Here is a 20,648-nt window from a genome sequence, read left to right as displayed (position 1 = left end):
TTTATTTGCAAATAAAATATCTTAATTTGTACTGCATACTTCAGGGAGCTTTTTTTATTACAGTTGACTGGACTCAAAAAAAATATCCGAGTTTTACCCGGAATTTTTGAATTTTGTTCGTTACAAACCATCTCCTGAAAATTTCGAATCGAATAAAAAAATTGGTCAAACCGCCCCAGCCGTTCTCACGTGATGCCATTACATACATGGACCATTTCATTTTTATATATATGTATATAAATAATAAATACATAATTTTGGGGACAAAATTTGGAATTTCTTTTGATGGCATGAGGCAACAAATTTTCTGGCAACACTGGTAGTACAAACAACTGCATATTATCACTCATAAAAAACAAAAAGCTTTCGCCAGCTCTACTCTTCGGCTCTTGTGGCCGCGCTCACTCTCTTTGGCTCTTAATGCTGCTAAACTACACTATGTTTTGTTTAAATAACAAATTTATACGTTGGCCTGAGTGTATCTTCGCAACCAAATAATAAATACAAGCTGTGGCAAAAATAAATACAAAAACACAGTGAATAATGTTTATTTTTTTCTATTCAGTTGTTAAATGACGGTTCAAGCGACTTAACGCGTCAGTACGAGAAGAACTAACGAAACAAAAACCTCAACACGAAAAAAAAACGTTCTTATTTTTGTTAACATTTGTGTAGATGCGCGCGCGTATCTTTTTTTAAGTTTTAAAATATCAAAAAAAAAAGTTTTTATTTAAAAAAAAAAATCATTTAAAATCAATTAACCAGCAGTAAAACAACTTTAAGAGCAACAATAATAACATTAAGCAACTTTAACCTGTGATATACTCTTGTTTTGTTTTTATTTTATTTACAAAACAAAAATAACCAACCAACAATTACAACAACAAAATGTAATTTATTTACAACTATGTGCCTATTTACATATTGATTATTGTTTTCTTTTGTTTTGTTTACTATTTTTTGTTTTTAATTTGTTTTGATTTGTTGTGCATCACTGTTGCATGCATGCATTTATTTATTGATATTTGTTGTTGTGGTTTACAGTTTAGTTTCAGTGAGTGTCTGTGCCAGTGTTTGTGGTTTTACACTGTTTTTAATACTTATCAATTTGTGCTGAAAATGTCTTTACTCAGCATTTATTTATGAGTATCTCGTGATTTTGATTGATAATTTTATCTGTTGTGCTGACTGTTGCTGTTGCTATTGTAATGATAATTATTCTGCTCGTCTACTCTTTATTTTAGATTTTGTTTCCTTTGCTTTCTTCTACATATAAGTTTTGTCACAAGTACAAGGAGGCCATAGTTTAACCCTTAAATGGGAAGTGAGGTCAAGATGAAATTTGTAATAGAAATAAAATTGTGAAATTTTTAGGAAAGTGCAAGTTATTTTTGAAAATAAAAAAATATTTGTCAACATCATAAAACAGCTATCAAACAATATTATATTTGTTTTATTTAAGATATTTATGGACCACAATACTGTGTATGAATACATAATTTTCAAATTTAAAATATCATTAAATCCAGCCGCTTTGTCGAGAAATCATTTTGAAAAATACACGGTAGTACCTATTTAATATATTTTATTGTTGATGATTTTATGCAAATTTTATTGAAAATTATCAGTTTCGGCTACAAAATACTTAATTCTGACTACATGCTACTTGATATTGAAATATCATTGACGATATATGCAACAGTTTTCATACCCCCGTTTTCCAACAGAGTCAAATTCCACAAAAGTAGAGATAATACTTCTCCCATCAATGTGCCACAATTCGTTAGTTTTGAAACACTGCTAACGTATTTGATGGAAAATAAATTTTTTTTTGGTATCAAGAAATAATACTCAAATATTAAGTAATTTTTCTAACCACAGAGTACTAAAATTTTAATTTATTTTCATATTAAGATAGTTTTGTGTACTTAAAATTACGTTTTTCTGTAGAAAATAATGTTGTACACAAAATTTTTCTACAAAAAATTATGTTATACTTCAACCACAAGATTTTTTAAAATTAAATATAGTTATACACATGATTGTCAACAGAAACAGAAACAGAAATAAATTTGTTAATTAGTCTTTATTAGAGATGCCGATCGGGACTGATTTTTGAAAATTGCGGGGTTTCGGGATTTTGATAAAAGGTCGGGATTATTAGATAGATTACAATGTGCCAGTACAAGAAAAACCAAATACACCGCATTCATTTATTAAATATGTTATAGCAAGCGTTGAGCTTAACAACTTTGCTGAACATCACTTTGCGATATTCGGGGATGTAAAATGCAAAATGCATGAAAAAGACACAAACAAATTACAATTTCCTCTATTTATTTATGAAAAAATGGGATTTGGAAATTCCCGGTATTTAAAATTTAAAATACCGGGCTTGGGGATTTAAGAAATCCCGGTATTTTTAGTAACGGGATTCCCCACTTGGCATTTCTAGTCTTTATACATGATACATAGGTAGATATATTTGAAGGGGTATGGAGGCACATAGGATGCATTGTGATACTCTTTAGTAATATAACTAGGTGTGAACTAGATGTGAAGAGAAGAAATGATATTGGAGATAAAAAGACAAAGAAAAAGGTTAGAAAATAAGTATAAGTAAGTAGACTGGGATTCTCCTAATAAAACCTAATATATTTCCTAGATCATATCTATCTATATCCCCCATTATATCATAGAATCTTTCCCCTAGCCATTTTTGGCAGTGACCCTGTAATCTAGGACAGTTACATAGAATATGTTCCACGGTTTCTTGTTCCTCAATATCCTCGCACAACCTACAGAAGTCCTATGCGCTGAAGGCTCCAATTGAACAGTGCTCGGCTATCATTCCTACTAAAGACCTGAGATGTTTCCTATCCAAACCTATTAGTATGGTGGTTACCTTTGCATCCAATTATGGTCAAATATCAATTAGTCCTACTACACCAGGATTGGTTCATAGAGTCCCGGAATCTTTCAAAGATCAACCTATAGTAGTGCCATATAGGAGGTTTAACATCCCATACCCTATTAATATACAGCCCAATTATGAATAAAAAATTCCGCGGGAATTTGTTCCCCGGGAGTTTTCCCCAATTAAATTTGAATAGGAAAAATGAGAAAAGGGGAAAAACTCCCGGGCAATTTTTATTCATAATTGGGCTGATAGTAAAGATCCTAGCCCATCACTTTTGTAAGATCAATCCCTCCATATCTGACATTATAAAAAGCTCTTTATATGACTAAGAAGGTAACAAGGGAATACTCCTTATACACTATCGAATTTGCCATTTTCACCACCATGTGCATATAAATTCGCCTCAAATTTAACTTTAAAAAAAGCTATAATAAAGATCGATCGACATTAAATTTATGAATCGATGATGTATAATTTCAATAATTTATATACGTGAATGATTTTCGGAAGTTTGCATTATATGGGAGCTATGACTAATTTTGACTATAATACGATTGCCATGAAATTAGGTCGTGTGATTTATGTCTGTATGAAACTTATTTCTGTTGAATTTTATTGTGATACCAACATTTTGAAGCTGGCCTTATATGGGAGCTATGACTAATTATGGGCAGATCATAACAAAATTAGGTGACATGACTTCCGTATATATAGAACTTATTTGTAGTGAAATTTGTGTAGATATCTATATAAATTAAACATTTATGACCGATAAAGTTTTATTTCGGGAAGACAATTGTATGAAAGCTATGTGAAATAATGGACCGATTTCAGCGATTTCAGGGTTTATGGTTGGGCCGAAACAAATGTATGTACTGGGGCAATAGTACCAACTTTTTTCATCGCTGTTTCCCCTTGATACAGCTGTATTTCAATATCAAAAGGTTGACATAAATATTAATTTTATATAAGAATTATCTTCTTTTTTTAATTATTTACATAAAAGTTGTCATTCTCTCACCATCACTGTCATTATATTTAGATCAACTTACAGTTAATTTCCATAAAAAAGTACGAGTAGTACGTTTCTGAATAACGTTAGACTTTGTTAAATTCCAAAAAAAAAAAATCCATTATTATAACTGAATAAGAATTCGAAATAAAAAAAACACAAAACTTAATTGTTATTTGTTGTTAAATTTTCAACAAAAATAAACATTTTTAAAAGTTGTTATTATTTTAAGCGCGTGATTTTCTGTCACATTCTATTGGTTTGTTTATTTTGATTTTTTTTTTTCGCTGTGTATAAATTTTTGTTTAGCGCCTGCTGTTTTTTCTGTTCCCTTCTTCCACTCGTCAAGATATCATGCATTTGTATTTTATTGTAGTTTTTTTTGTTAAGAAGTCGCGAATTGTTGTTTTATTGTTGTTTTAGGTTTTCTATAGATTTTTTGTCGCTTTTTTTTTTGCTGTTGCTAAGTTGATAAATATACAATTGTTGAGCGGTTTTTTTTTGGTTTTGTTTAATTTTATTTAAAAAATTCTTTTGCACTAAGTTGTTGGTAAATAAATTTGATTAAATTATTTTTAAATCAAATTGCAAAGCAATTCCAATATTAATTATTAAAAACATTTCTTTGGAAAAGAATAGTGAAATAAACTGGTTCAAAACTTCACATTGATCAAATATTTGCCGAAAAAACTTTAAACAATATACATAATAACGAGCTTATATTGTGATAGATTAAAACTTGTTGATTTAAATAAATATTTGATGTAAAAAAAAATATACCTACTTTATTAAGCTTTTTTCGTCAAATATTTGTACAATGTGAACGTAACATTAGATTCTGATACAATCCGTTCTTCGTCATCATTACGCTCGTCATTAATTCTATTTTCAACATGTGTCATAATATTTCAAACACAAACATTTCTGTTGCTGGTTTTTTAAAGTTTATTGAACTTTACGCATTTATAATTTTTGTTATTGTATTTTCATTTCCATTGTTGTAGGTACATTTAAGCTTTAAATGCTAATGTATAATAATTTCCAAAAGTATTTATTTTCCTCATGACGTTGCTAGCAAAAAAAATTCATTTATTTAATTGTATACATTTACTGTGGAATCTTTTTATATCATTTGAATCTTATTTTTTTTTTTGATTATTTTCCATTAAAAAGATAATTACTTTTTTTTCTATTAATGTTACTAAAAAATTATTTGAAATTAATAAATTTGAAAAATCATTCAAATTGAAAGATATACAATAAATATATTATAAATATATATATGTATATTTAAAATATAATATAAATATTAAGTAGCAATAGATGCCAACCTATCTTAATTCACTTCAAAATTTAGTGTAGAAATGAAAATGCGAATTGAAATGCGAAAAATTAGTACAGGTCGCAATTTTGAAGATATTTCGATAAAATTTGGTACATAAAATTTTTTAGAACCAAGGACAAAGCTGATCGGTCCATTATTTCACCTAACCCCCATACAAATGTCCTCGCACATAAATGTTTAATTTGTATAGGTATCTATACAAATTTCGCTTCAAATAAGTGTTATTTATATATACTGAATTTATATCACTTAATTTTATGATGATCGGTCTATACTTAGTCATAGCTCCCATATAAGGCCCTCTTCCAAAAATCACTTTAACGAGCATAAATCTCTTAACAATGTTGGTATACACATAAAATTCAACAGAAATAACTTTCATACAGACATAAATCACACGACCTAATTTCATGGCGATCGGAAATTAGTGGACGGGACGAGGCCCACTTCCGAAAATCATTCAAGATAATAAATTATTGAAATTTTGCACATTTACTTAGTATAGGCTATTATATGGTCAGGCTTGGGAACCCAGACTGTAACTGAGAGAGAGAGAGTGAAAAGATGAGAACTTTTGAGAAATTGCAACAAACATAAAGTAGATTTTAATTGTGTACGGATCGGCCTGCGTTTTAAGTTGTCAAAACTTCATATAAAAACAACTGAATACCTTTTTGCCCATTTGTCACTTTTTAGTTACAGCTAATAAGATATTTCCTGTATAATATTTATTTTGATGAAAAATTTAGTGTATACAAAATACTTTGTCTATAACATTTTTTATAAAAACTATTCAGCCTAACTACAAAAAAAGCCTTAAATTCGATTTTAAGTCCATAAAACAAATTTCAAATATAATTTAAAATGTTGTTTTATTATTTAAAAAATGTACATTTTTTGTTTTTTTAATTTTTGAAATTTAATTTTTTTATTTACATTAATTTTCAAGTATTTGAATGTACATACATAATTATGTATAATAATAATGTACATATTAAATTATTTTTTAAAATAAAGTCGACTTTAACAAAAATTAATTTTAAAATTTCTTTCATAGTTAGGGTGATTCTGTATAACAGTTTTTTTTCTATAAAAAATATTGTGTATACAAAATTTGTCAACATTAAATCTTGTGTACAACAGTTTCTTCTGAGAAAAATTGCCCGTAAAATAATTTATATATGAAGAAAACTTTGTGTATAACAGTTGTTTTATATCAACAATTTTTCTATAGAAAATGTTCAGTATAACAGTTTCTTCTGTGGAAAATTGCATAAATAACAGTTTTTTATATCCAAAATTTTGTATAACAGTTTTAAATAAATATTTGAGTGTTTTTGTCACTCAGAGAAAATAGTTTTGGTTGAGATAACCGAATTTATTGTTTATCAATAATTCAGTCTAAATTATTGAATTTTTCTGTTGTGACTGTACAATTTTAGTTGCATTGGCAAAAATTCTGTTATTTAGATCATAATTCTTCTATGTGAACTGAATTTCTGTTTTTAGTAGTGAACAAATCTATGGATATAATCGAATTATTTGATTAGAAATTTCCAGATAAATATTTCACGGGAATTTCTAAAAAAAAAAACGAATTCCGGGTGAAAATAGTACCATTTGAAAATTATTTTGATACCGAATAAAATTTAAATTTTCCATCATTGGTTGAGCCCTTTAGGATTTGTATATAGTTATGTAAATATGTATATAGTATTATACTAAAACCAATCAGATCTTAACTCAAAATATTAGAAATGTACATAAAGTATTCATTAATTTTAAAATACATTTTAACAATTTTAAAATTTAGTTACAAATACTATTCCGTAACTAAATTAATCAATGAATTTTGCACTCCTACGAACTGAATTCGTTTCATATTCACTGCTCTCAATAATTGTGTGCTCTCTTTGAATTCTCTTAATTAATTAACGTTTTTTTTTTCATTGAACATGGCGTATGAGTGGTATTTCACCATTAATATTATGTACATATGTATGTTATTGTTGTTGTATTTACAGATATAACTATGTAAACATGTTTATTCATGGTTTAAACGAATTTTTGTATTTTTTTTATTTTTATTTAATGGAGGGGTTTGCTTTGTTTTGTTTTTGTAGATATGGGTACAATGATAATGACCGCAATTTGTTATTTTTAGAAACAAACCAAAATAAAAAAAAATTAATAATAAATTGTAATTAAAACAGAGATTACATACTAAATGCATAAAAAAGTATACAAAAACATGAGATAGGAAAATTTACGTACACAAGCTATTGATAGAGATAGTCAGAGCTTGAAAGGGATTTATTATGGAAATGAAGGGATTTATTATGGAAATGCTTACAAGAAAGACTAATTTGCATATATGTAATGTACATGTACATTTGGTCTATTCCATTTCATTGTCCTCTTAAAAAGTACCCATTAATTGGTACTTCACCTAAAGTTATGTATGAAAAAGTACAATTGTAAAAAAAGAACATAAAAAACGTTTGAAACTATTCATTCTTTTACACTCTGCTTGTATGTTTTTGTTGATGTTTGTATGTAAATTACACATATGTATGTATGTATGTAAATATGTGATTTTGTAATTCTGTTTTATCTGTGTCTATTTTATCGTAAACATGAGTTGACACAAATTTAGCGTTTTCGTATTATTCGTTTATTTTGAATTTTTTTACGTTACAATTTTCGTTGTTGTTAGAATCAAAGACAAAGTGTTAAATGTTAAATTTTTAGAAAAGATAAAAAACAAATTCAAACATTACTAAAATAATTAGACAATTAGTCATCGCTCTTAATTAGTGGAAGTGATTTTCGTACATTTTATTTTCGGTTGATTTTTTTTTTTTGTTAAGTTGTCAGTAGAATATAGTGTGGCTGAACACCAAATACATGATAATAAATATAGAATTTTTAATCAGCTGTGATCAGAGACCGTAACTGTTATGACTTTTGTTTATATTTTTGTTTTTTATTTTTTTATCAGAAATAAAAGTTATCCTGGTGGGTAAAATAACTATTTTCTAAATGTTGTACAACAAAAAGTTTAACCAGACTACACTGTAGATTACTTAGAGACACTAAAATGACAATTGACTTCATGCTAGGTTACCAGGGATGTATAAAGTAGCCAATTGACAATTTATCTTTGCTGGATATAGCGTAGGCTATATCTTCACTCCCGGGAATTCCGGGTTCACTCATATTGGTCCAACGTTTTTTAAGGGTTTAAAATATAGTAGTGAGATTTTGCGGACTTGTCCCACTCGTAGTTTTTTTAATAGGTCAAAATTTAATCTGGAAACAATTCGAAAAAGTATCTTTTAAAATCAGAATCTATAAAAACATATATAAAATCCTATTATTGTTATTATTTTCTCGAATATCCTTAGAAGATGTAATTAAATGGACCTATTAGAAAAGTCTAATTTCTTGTTTTAAATAAACATTTTTCTGTGTTCATACAGTTTTAGTTGCAGTAACCTAATTTATTGCTAATCGAATGAGTTTTTAGTTGATGTGTCAATAAATTGTCAGTTTTTGTCATTCCGTTTGTAACACATTGAAATATTTATCGTACAAAAGTATATATATTCTTGGTTCTTATAAAATTCTAAGACGATCTAACTATGTCGGTCGGTCTGCCTGTCTGTTGAAAGCACGATAGGGCCTACAGGGAATATTATTTGTTGATCAGCAATGTTTGGTATTGAAAATGGACAAAATCGGTCAAGTAGAACGCGAGTTATAATTATTTTGCATAATTTCTATTTGAGATGAAAAATCTCTTCATAATGATAAAAATTTTAATAAACACACGACGCACAGTGGTATAGAAAAAAAGAGGGAAATAAATCTGCAACTTCTAAACGGATGTGAATGAAATTTGACAAAGAGGAAGTGTTATCGAGTTTATGTTTTGATTTTGGACCTCAGGGGCCCACCAGGGGCGGGGCCAGATCAAAAAAAATTACTCATATAGAATCTTCTCATCAAGCACTACAAAAAACCTCGTCGTAGCTATCAATTATCTCTTATAGCTTAAGAGCTCTTCGCATTTGAAAATTAAATCTTCAACATTATTACCCACCCTACTCCGGTTTTCTGATAACAGCGGATCCAAATATTTCCCGATTTTCTTCAATTTTCCTTTATTGGAGTAACACACATTTATGTGTCAAATATAAAAATATTTTTTTTAAAAATAATGACTAAGTCCAAAGTTATAGCATTCGAATTTAAAAAATTTTAAATTAGATTTTTCACTAATTTTTTGGGAAAAAGTACTTTTTTCTTTTTAAGTTATCGCAAAAAATTTCTAAGAGGATGTATAAGGAATTTATACTTTTTGAAAAGCTAACTTTTCATAAAATATTCTAAATGGAAAAAAATGTTAAAAAATTTTAATACCGAGGGGACCAGGTCCATTCAAAAAACGCCAATTTTTTATGTAAAATTAAATTTTAGGGCAAAAATTCTGAAATCGCATGGCCCAATTTTAGATTGCTCAATATATTCATTACAAATTGATTTATTTAACATTAGAGCAAGTTTGCAAGTCCAAACCTAAACAATTAGATTTGTTAAACATTTAATTTTCACCAAGAATATTTAAATTTTAGTTTTACTTTTGTTTGTGATACGATTTTCGTAGACACGTGTGTAAAAATTTATCAAGACAAACAATTTTAATTGCCATGAATATTTTTTATTTTTTCAATTTAACCTTAAACGTGCTTTTGCTAAAATATTTAAAAGTTTATCACGTACTTCAAAAGAAATATAATTGAAAATGTCGTTAAAATTGATTAGATTTACAAATAGTTCAGTTTATTTAGTATTTGTAACTAAAATACAAATTAATTTCAAAGGTTTATGACCGCGAAGGTTTTTTTTAAACTTTTCAAAGTTTTTTTTTAGTAATTTCAGTGAAATTAGAAATTTAATGATCCAAATAGCAATATAAGGCTTAAATTAAGTTTTATAATTTTCTAGCTTTTATATAATATTATTTTTGAAAAATTCACAGCCTCTTTCATTTTTTTTTTAAAACCACTTTCTGTTTTACTAATTTCTCCATGCATTTTCCTCATATACATTCCTGCTTTCTAAAATCTATGCTAAACTAAATTATGCTATTCTAATGTGTAAAATGAAAAAAGTGAATTTAAAATTGCTAAAGCAAATTTCAAAACCCAAGAAATGTATTGAGATTTTCATTCTTCAAAGTAATGAAAATGTAAAACTCAAAAATGTTCTTTGGTTTTGTAATATAAAATACAACTGATTTTAAATCTCGTTTTTCTATTCTACAATACTGATAGTTGCAATAATCTAAATGTTTCGTATCTTTGCTTCTTGTTTAGTAACTTTAGTTCACAAATCAAAACAAGTTTAAAATAAAAAATTACAAATAAACAAACAAAAAAAAAAACTCAGAAATATTAAAACAAAAACCACAAAAATCACAGTAAATATCAAAATACCAATTGCGGATTTTTTTCTACTTTCTTTTTTCAATTTTTCCAGAAGTTGCATTCTCCACAAAACAACCTGGGACCTTTAATTTCTGTTTGGTGGCACCACACAATAAAACCTATATAACAACCATCCCCAGCAAGGAGAAATTCGCTAACGGACACAAGCACGATATACTGCAAGAAATAGCCGTCGATGAAACAGATTTAACCCCAAACCTAAAGGCCACCTATAAACTCTTTCAGGACGCAGATCAGTGTATCGATTCAAACGTCTGCCACAATAACCCGGAGAATACAAGGAATATTGCCTTAAAGTCATCACAATCTACAGATGATTTAAAAGTGATACAGCAGCAACCCAAAGCTAAGCAGAATCAAGAAGTTAACAATCCTAAGCCCAAAGGTTTAACGGCACCACCACGTTTAGAGGGTAACGTAAGAGGATCATTGAATGATCTATTGTTGCAATCGAGACGTACCGAGTGTTTAGCAGCTAATTTGGATAAAGCCATCACAACTCTAAGGAGGAATCCAGCGAAAGTCCTGAAAGACATCACACTAAGCAACAATTTTAAATCGGAGAGTTCTTTAGAGACCGACATCGAAAGCGTCATCACTAACAGCAGCACTATATCTACCACTATGACCACATCAGTAAATGTTAACACCGTAGGTGTACCCACCGCCAGTGAGAAGCTACCATGGCCCAATTCTAAAGATGATTATGAATTGCGCGATGTTATTGGCGTGGGTGCCACTGCTGTGGTACATGCGGCCCTTTGCTTGCCCCGCAACGAAAAATGCGCCATCAAACGCATAAATTTGGAAAAGTGGAACACCTCCATGGATGAATTGCTTAAGGAAATACAGGCTATGTCTTCGTGTAATCACGAAAATGTGGTAACCTACCACACCTCGTTTGTGGTACGGGAAGAACTGTGGCTGGTATTGCGCCTGCTCGAAGGTGGTTCTTTGCTCGATATCATCAAGCATAAAATGCGCACCTCACAGTGCAAACACGGTGTCTTTGACGAGGCCACCATTGCCACGGTCCTAAAGGAGGTGTTGAAGGGTCTCGAATATTTCCACTCGAACGGCCAAATACATCGTGACATCAAAGCGGGCAACATATTAATCGGTGACGATGGCACCATACAAATTGCGGATTTCGGTGTGAGCGCTTGGTTGGCCACTGGTAGAGACTTGTCGCGGCAAAAAGTGCGCCACACATTTGTGGGCACACCCTGTTGGATGGCTCCCGAAGTGATGGAACAAGATCATGGCTATGACTTCAAGGCAGATATATGGTCCTTCGGCATAACAGCCATTGAAATGGCCACCGGTACGGCTCCCTACCACAAATATCCACCCATGAAGGTATTAATGTTAACTCTACAAAACGATCCACCCACCCTGGATACTGGAGCTGATGAGAAGGATCAGTACAAAGCCTATGGCAAAACATTCCGTAAAATGATTGTGGAATGTCTGCAGAAGGAGCCCTCAAAACGACCCACGGCCAGTGAATTGCTTAAACATGCCTTCTTCAAAAAAGGCAAAGATCGCAAGTATCTTACCCAAACTCTGTTGGCCTCGGGTCCCTCGATGGAAACTCGTGTCCACAAGGCTGCCAAAAGGCAACCGGGCGCCTCGGGTCGTCTGCATCGCACCGTCACCGGTGAATGGGTGTGGTCAAGCGAAGAGGAAGACAATGGTGGCAAACATCATTCCTCCGATTCGGAATCGGACGACAGGCCCATTAATCGTCTAGAAAGAGCCGATTCTTCGGACAGTGATCGTGACGACCAATCTGAATTTTCGGAAGCTGCCACTGCCACAGCTAATGCTATGCTACCACAGCAACAACAACAACTACTACAACAACCGCAAGCAACGCCACAACAACCTGCCGCCGCAACATCACCCTCTGGGCCAGCACAAGTTGCCGAAATGCCCATGCTGTTAGCGGACGGCTCTGAAGCTCCCCCCGTTAATCTCGTCTTGCGCATGCGCAATCAACGACGTGAGCTGCACGACATACGATTTGAATTTGCCGTTGGCAAGGATTCGGCCGAAGGCATCGCCGCTGAATTGGTGGATGCTGGTCTCGTCGATCCCCTGGACACGCAACCAATGGCCATCAACTTGCATCAGTTAATCGAACAAAGAGCTGCTTTAAAAACTGTTACGTTCCAATTGAATTCTGGGGTACAACCGGGTGAAGTACCCGATGATCGCTCGCTGGTCGGGTATGCTCAAATATCAATAACTGATTAGATATATAAACATTACATATATTTATAAAAAAAAAACAAAAACATAGTAGTTCGTAGTTCGTATGTACAACAATAATTAGTTATATAGCAGAAAACAAACAAAACATATTAATAATACATTCATAATATGATATGATCATGTTGAAGATAATAATGATAATGAATGATGAGAATGATAAATTATTATTTAATAGTATAACAAACAAAAAAACTCTTAAACAAAAGCCTAGAAAATAATAAAAGAAAGAAAAAGATAAAACCCATTTAAAAAGCAACCCTTAAAACAAAACTTAATAAAGAAATTTTATTGTTTTTTTTCTGGTAATTTTTTATTTATTTAATCATTTTATTTTGATATTTTAATAGAGGGAAGGAAGGATACACAAAATTTAATATAATTGTTTAATAAGACTTGTATTAGTTTTTTATTTATATTTATTGTTTCAATGCACTACCATGTTATTTTATAGCAAAAAGATAAATAGGAATTTTAAGGATTTTTTTCAACGGTGTGGCTGCATTTTCAGAAAATTTTTAACATTTGAATGTTATTTCATATGACCAGTAAATGATAGGAATACTTGTTTTATAAATAATACATTTTACGATAGAACTTTTATTTTAAACTAGAAATAATTGGAAACTTTAGTTTAATTCGTGTTTGAAGAAACACCCAAAAAAATAATTATACTCGAAGGATTATTAAATGAATCTATATACACTTGTATATAGTTGAATTGAATTTCAATTTCCAAATTAAATAATCTCCTGAGTTTAACAATTGTTTAGTTGTTCGGTTCTTAAAGGAATTAAAAGTGTTAATAAAACGAATATAGTTTGAAGGTTGTATTTTGTACTGGTACATTGAAGTCTTACTGATTGCTTTCATTCATACATGAATATTGTTTGAATGTTTGACAAAAGATTCGAAGGACCATAAACTAGTAATGAAAAATTATCTTCAAATAACGATACATATTCCTTAATTACTCAAGAGAAAGATGTTCCGCGTTTTTAATATAGATTTGTTAATAACAGTTAAACTATTTACCTTTCAGAAGTAAAACCTTTATAATAACATATACTTCAAAGATTGATTTATATAGGTACTGTCTAGCTCATTATTGGAGTCACGAGTATTGCTAGAATTTCTTTCAAACGCTACAATATGTTGATAGTTTACACAAGATTCGAAGGACCATAAATTAATGACTAAAATTCAAACCAAATTAACAAGATATAGTCGAAACTACTTAAGAGAATAATGTTCTTTGATCTAATTAGTAACTGTTAGTAAATGTGTCATACATAAAGATAATTGTAAACATTAATTTACACACTACTGTTAAATATGCAAAATTTACTTAAAAATCAATGTTAAATTCATCATAAAATGACTTAATTCATTTTAAAGTGCGAATGGCACAGCTAGCTGCTATTTAAAAAAAATGAGAAAAACCTTAAAACTTTATAGTTAATTTATTTATACATAATTATTTAATTTTATTGGTAAGTATTTAACACATTTTCTTTATTATAAACAATAAATGTAATTATTTATTTATTTACGCATTACAAAAATCTATATTTTTATTGCCAAAACAAATCATTAAAATAAAAATATTTTGTAATTATTATTTTACAATAATTTGTTTTCATTGATTGATGAACAATTTTAGTTGCTTTTAAATACAAAGGTAATTATTTCTTAAGTACTTATTTTAAAATTTATTAGCAATCATACTATGTATACATATAAATATTTAAAATATATTAAAAAGTACTGACAAACAAATCAATATAAATTTTACAGTTTTTTTTCGAAAGTCGAAATTTTAGTTAAATTTAAAATTAGGTTTTTGTATTAACCTCCTCAAAGTATGCTTTGTTTCATGATTTATTTTCAAATATATGTTGCGTCTACCGATGATCATTCGAAATCGTTTAAAAAGGCATTTATACCTTACACCACCATAGTGGGAAGGGTATTATGCGTTTGTGCAGATGTTTGTAACGCCCATAAATATTAGTCTAACTCCCACCTTAAAGTATACCGATCGACTTCAGTTTCTGAGTCGATTAAACGATGTCCGTCCGTCTGGTTGGCTGGCTGTCCATGTAAACCTTGTGCGCAGAGTACAGGTCGCAATTTTGAAGATATTTCGATCAAATTTGGTACATATTATTTTTTCGGCCCAAGGACCAAGCCTATTGTAACTTTCTAAAATCGGTCCATTATTTCACCTAGCCCCCATACAAATGTCCTTCCGAAATTGGACTTTATCGGTCAAAAATGTTTAATTTATAAATGTATCTCCACAAATTGCGCTCCAAATATGTTTTATATATAAAAAATTCTTGTCACCAAATTTTGTTACGATCGGTCCATAATTAGTCATAGCTCCCATATAGACCCGCTTCCGAAAACCACTTTAACGTGCATAAATCGCTTAAAAATGTTGGTATTATATGGTCGGGCTTGACCGACCATACTTTCTTACTTGTTTTATGTAGTTTCTAAGCATAAAATTAAATGCTACAGCATATGCAATTGTATATCCTAAATTTGTAATTATATTTCTGAAGTCCCCAATTTTATTTCTAAAGTACTTTATTTCAGAAATTTCGAATTGAAATCCAGGATAAAATATAATACATATAAATTCGAAAGATTTGTTTTTCGAACATTACAATTACAAATTTATAATTGCACGATTTTTAAAGAATAATAAAAATATCAGAAATACGAAATGTATAAGACCTTATTATTAATTACAATATTTAAAACAGGAGATGATACATGGAATTTTTAAATTGTATTACATTCTTTAAAAGAAAAATATGCTAAATTACAAGTATTATTAATTTTTGATTTCCCAAATGCATAAGTAAAGTATGGCTAACTTTTCTTAGAATTGTTTCATAAAAAATAAAAATTTTAGATTTTTTTTAAACCGGTCCACTTTATTTTGCTGTACTTTAAAAGTCCTAAGAAATTCTCTAAATTACTGAATGATGATATGGGGCCGACATTAGAAAAAGTCGGAGAAAATGTTAAATAGAATTTTGAAACAAATTACGGTCGAATTAATGCATGGATTTAAGGCTATTCGAACGTAATTATTTTGAATTTAAACTCAAATTATGTTTACAGTGTATACAATTTTAGGAACATTTTTACAACATCAATTTGTGTGGGAAATCGTACAATTATTTTCAAAATTTATCAAATGTTGTGTCTTTTAGTCTTTTTATTTTACCTTTGAGAACATCTTCGGAAACTTCTGGATTAGCTAAACTCCCTAAGCAGCTTTTAGTTGTTGAACTCACATAAAAAAGGCTTTTTTAAGAAATGTGCCTATCTATCTTTGGAAAAAATCTTAATATTCAGGTATGTTCTGTAATCCACGTGATTTCAAATCACATACCGTTTTAAAATCACACGTGTGATTTGTGCCTGTTCTGTAAATCACACTGTTATTGTATTTTTCGGTGTGATTTTAAATTTTCGAAAGCACAAGAAAACAGCTGATTCGTTTATTTTAAATGTTTTGTTTTGCAAATAATTTTGTAGAAATATTAAAGTGAAAATAAAAAAATGCCTGGAGCTTCTGTTATATCTTTAATTGAATTAAAAAGAATGGAATTACATTTTATAAACATTTTGCAAAAACTATGGCGCAAGCTCAACCACTATGTCAAAAAGAAAACAAAACAGCAAAGCTGCCACAGTACACAATTGCTTTTGGTTACCACTTGCTTCAACTTTGTTGCATTTTTTTTTCCAATTTGCGCAAAAAACTTAACGCATATTGATAACTTATAATATAATCTAACAAATATTATAAATTTTATGACGAATTCTATAATTAATTTAAAGATATTGAACATATTTTAGACAGACATTAAAAAATTTTAGTCTGGCAAGCTTCCATGTATTTTCGAAAATCATAAACAGCTGACAACTGAAAACAAACCTGAAACCACAAAAGAAATCACAAAAGCAAATAAACTTTTTACAGCAGAAAAGGTGTCTCTAGATTTTTATTAAATTTTAAGTGTTTTTTTAATAAAACAAGTAATTCTATAAGAAAATTAATAAAGGACATATTGTTTAATTTATTTAAATAATTTATTTTAATATTTTCCATGCAATAGCCGCAGAAATAACCAAGTGATTTGAAAACATTAGTGACTTTGTTGAACGTTTTAAAATCACAAAATTATGTGCTCAGAACACCTTTTATGTGATTTCAAACCACTTTTATAAAATGTGATTTGCAGAACATACCTGATTTTCTTTAAAACTAAATACTTTTAGTAAATATGTATACCGTTACTATCCGAGTTGAATAATAATCAATCAGTTTCAAAATATTTTAGTTATTTGGTTATGCTATCCTTTACTGAAACGCAAAACGTATTTTCTCAAGACAGCTGATTATTTGTTAAGAAACTAATTATTAATCCTCAATATAGTTTTTCGAAACTCAAGTAATACGCGAAAAAAACAGTTTTTTTGCTCTCCTGAAAAGTTGTGTTTTTCAAGATAGAGGGTTTTGAATATAGGCCCTCGATATGTATTTTTAAAATTTTAGACTTTTAGACAACTCAATACGTGTTTTCTCGAACAGGGCTGATTATTTTCACGTTTAAGAGTTTAGAAAATGATTTATTAAAAGAAATACTATTAAATTTAATACAAGAAAAAAAAATACCTAATGCCAGCTTATTTGTTTCTTTTTAAATTATAAACAACATACTATAAATATTAATATGTATTTAAAACTTAAACAAACATTATTTTCATATTTAAATTAAAGAAACTTTTTCCGCAAAAGTTTTAGTTGTATTTAATTAGTATTTAAGTTGATTTAATTTTATTATAAATTAAATTAAACACCCACACATACCTTAAACACAATCACACCTTTAACTTATTTGTAATTTTGGCTTTAAATAAAAATGAAATAAACGTAAGATTCTTTTGTAATTGCTTTTAGTGAAAGGAAAAAAAACAACTTTTTAGGCCATTAAGAACATTTGAACTCAAACAAACACACAGAAATAAAGGCAGTTAATTAAACTGAGGACATTAAACAGGGTTTAAACTAAGCAAGAAGATTTTAAGGTTTAAGTAAGCAGTGGCGGTTTAATTGCAGATTTTATAGAACTGATTAAACAATGGTTTCTTAATTATAGTTTCAACAAACATAAAGGTTTTTAACTGTTAAAAAGTTGAAATAATTTTAGATTTAAATTTGCTGTTATTAACTACCACTGTTATTAAAGATATTTATTTAAAAATAAATAAATAAAATTAAGTGAATATCTAATTGTAGAATCATTTTGAAATTCTTTTATAAATTACTTTAAGTTTTAATTGTAAACTGTATTAATCATTTAAAATATTTTAAATTCTTTATGAAATCTTTGAACATTTTTAAAATGTTTGTGTTTAAACTTAGTTTAATTTAAGTTTAGTTAACATACCTTAAACCCAATGTATGGAATTAATTAAAAGTGAATTGTCAGTAAATTATAGTCTAGCCTATTGTATTGTCATAATTTTACAGTTTAAGAGAAAAGAAACAGTTCGATGAAAAATTAAACAATAAAGCCTTTTTGGAAATAGCTGAGAAAACTGCAAAGAACTAAAGAAATCTGTGTTGTGTTTTATTTCATGTATTAAATAATAGAGAAGTATGGTAATATTTATATCCTACACCACTATAACTAGCAATTCTAGGGGACTGTCGCGAACTAGTGTTTTTACATATCATTTAGGTTGACAACTAGTTACATAACTAGCTACGTGACTATTTATTCTGTTACCTAACTGAATACTTGATCAGCCACATAACTATTATTTTAACATTTATGGGTGCTAATTGACATCAAATAGTCAGTTAAAAAGATATCAATATACAGTCCAATACCCGAATGACTGTAAACAAACCTTTATCCGACAACTCTCGAATAGATTACTTATGATTACATTGGTGACAAATACTGTCTATAAGGTATACATTGACTACTTGCTTAACTGCTGGGTAGAGGGGAGGTTATTATCAGCCCAATTATGAATAAAAATTCCCCGAGAGTTTTTTCCCTTTTCTCATTTTTCCTATTCAAATTCAATGGGAAAAAACTCCCGGGGAACAAACTCCCGCGGAATTTTTTATTCATAATTGGGCTGTATGAGTTCCTTCTGATGTTTGTAACGCCCACAAATATTAGTTCAACACCCGCCTTAAATTATACCGATCGACTCAAAGCTTGAATTCCATTAAAAATGCTCTTTGGGATTCTATTTAAAAGATCACAAAAACTCAAATACTATATTATATATCATTATTCATACTTAATTCAAAGCACACTTTCTAACTCCACATCGCATGTTTACTCTCCATAGAACATCAACAATCCCATCCCAACATGTCTGACTACTTTGAAGAATTGGGTTATACGCCCACTGGACCGGAAGGCGCCAACGATTTTGAACGTAACTATAAACGTCTACAAGTATTAGCCATAATGCATGGCATCGATATGGAAATTGAAGTACCTGAAGCCTCAAAACAAGCCATTGCCAAGCTGCCAGTACATGAGATCACCATCGATGACGACAAGGAGACATTGGAGTGTGCGGTGTGCAAACAACCCGCAGAAAATGGTGAAAAATATACGATTTTACCCTGTAAACATGAGTTTCACGAGGAGTGTTTATTATTGTGGCTGAAAAAGGTAATGATAGAAGAACAATACAGTGTTTATTTACAGGAATTTATAACAATCTTTTACAGGCCAACTCCTGCCCCATGTGCCGCTATGAGCTGGAAACTGATGATGAGGTTTATGAGGAATTAAGACGTTATCGTCAGGATGAGTCAAATCGCCGGCAAAGACAAAATAACTTATTGGACTCTATGTTTTCTTAATTAGTTTATTTTTTTTAATAATTAAGTTTTTATTTTGCAATAATGGGATGTGTGTGTATATTAACGAAATTTATATTTTATTTTTTTAAGCCTAAAAGTAGGCTTTAGATTTTGTTCAAATTAATATGGTGTAAATCATGGTGTAAATGTTGAGGTGGAATAATTAAGAATTGGAATAAAAATCCATATTAGTATCAAGCAAAAAATTTTAATAAATTAACAAAATAAAAGTTATGGTAATTAAAATTCTTTAATTTCATGAAGTTAATAGCCAAAAGTAAGTATATTGCTGACAATAATTGAAATAAATACCTACAAATTAAAGTTTTTGTACTGTTACAAATCATCGTGTTTCTCTTGATATTTCTATTGTAGGTCCTAAATAAGTTGCATAAAATGTATATCCATTATACGTCATAATTTATGCATAAGTTAGACTTTCAAAATGATAACTATTTTACACAAAATTTAATTAAATTGCCTTAATGATTAGTGAAAAACACAATTTTTGGTTAAAATACGTCTAAAATACGTTTCGGGTTTAACTTAAGAGCGTGTTAAGCTTGATTTAACTAACAAATATAAAACTATCATGTAATTAAATATCAAAATTGTAGTGAAAAGCTGATGAAAAGTTGATGCCTTTTATTAGACATCAC

General features: G+C 29.5%; 2 protein-coding genes across 2 annotated transcripts in view; both read left to right on the top strand.

Annotated features, from left to right (window-relative positions):
- The window catches only part of fray (frayed), a 28,812-nt gene extending 14,116 nt beyond the window's left edge, over positions 1-14,696 (top strand). The window contains exon 2 of the mRNA XM_065515667.1: positions 10,822-14,696. Within this exon, the coding sequence (XP_065371739.1) occupies positions 10,822-13,049 (2,228 nt within the window). The 3' untranslated portion in view covers positions 13,050-14,696. The remainder of the gene's footprint in view (positions 1-10,821) is intronic.
- Positions 1-20,235, top strand: part of LOC135963711 (E3 ubiquitin-protein ligase RNF181 homolog) — a 99,170-nt gene extending 78,935 nt beyond the window's left edge. The window contains exons 3-4 of the mRNA XM_065515668.1: positions 19,464-19,795; positions 19,855-20,235. Coding sequence (XP_065371740.1) covers positions 19,487-19,795; positions 19,855-19,989 — 444 coding nt within the window. The 5' untranslated portion in view covers positions 19,464-19,486 and the 3' untranslated portion in view covers positions 19,990-20,235. The remainder of the gene's footprint in view (positions 1-19,463; positions 19,796-19,854) is intronic.
- The last annotated feature ends 413 nt before the right edge of the window (positions 20,236-20,648 follow it).

The sequence above is a fragment of the Calliphora vicina genome, chromosome 1 (genome assembly GCF_958450345.1).
Source record: "Calliphora vicina chromosome 1, idCalVici1.1, whole genome shotgun sequence".
In the NCBI taxonomy this organism is placed as follows: domain Eukaryota; kingdom Metazoa; phylum Arthropoda; class Insecta; order Diptera; family Calliphoridae; genus Calliphora; species Calliphora vicina.
Note: the sequence above shows the minus strand (reverse complement) of the source record. Positions and strands in the feature narration are given on the sequence as shown.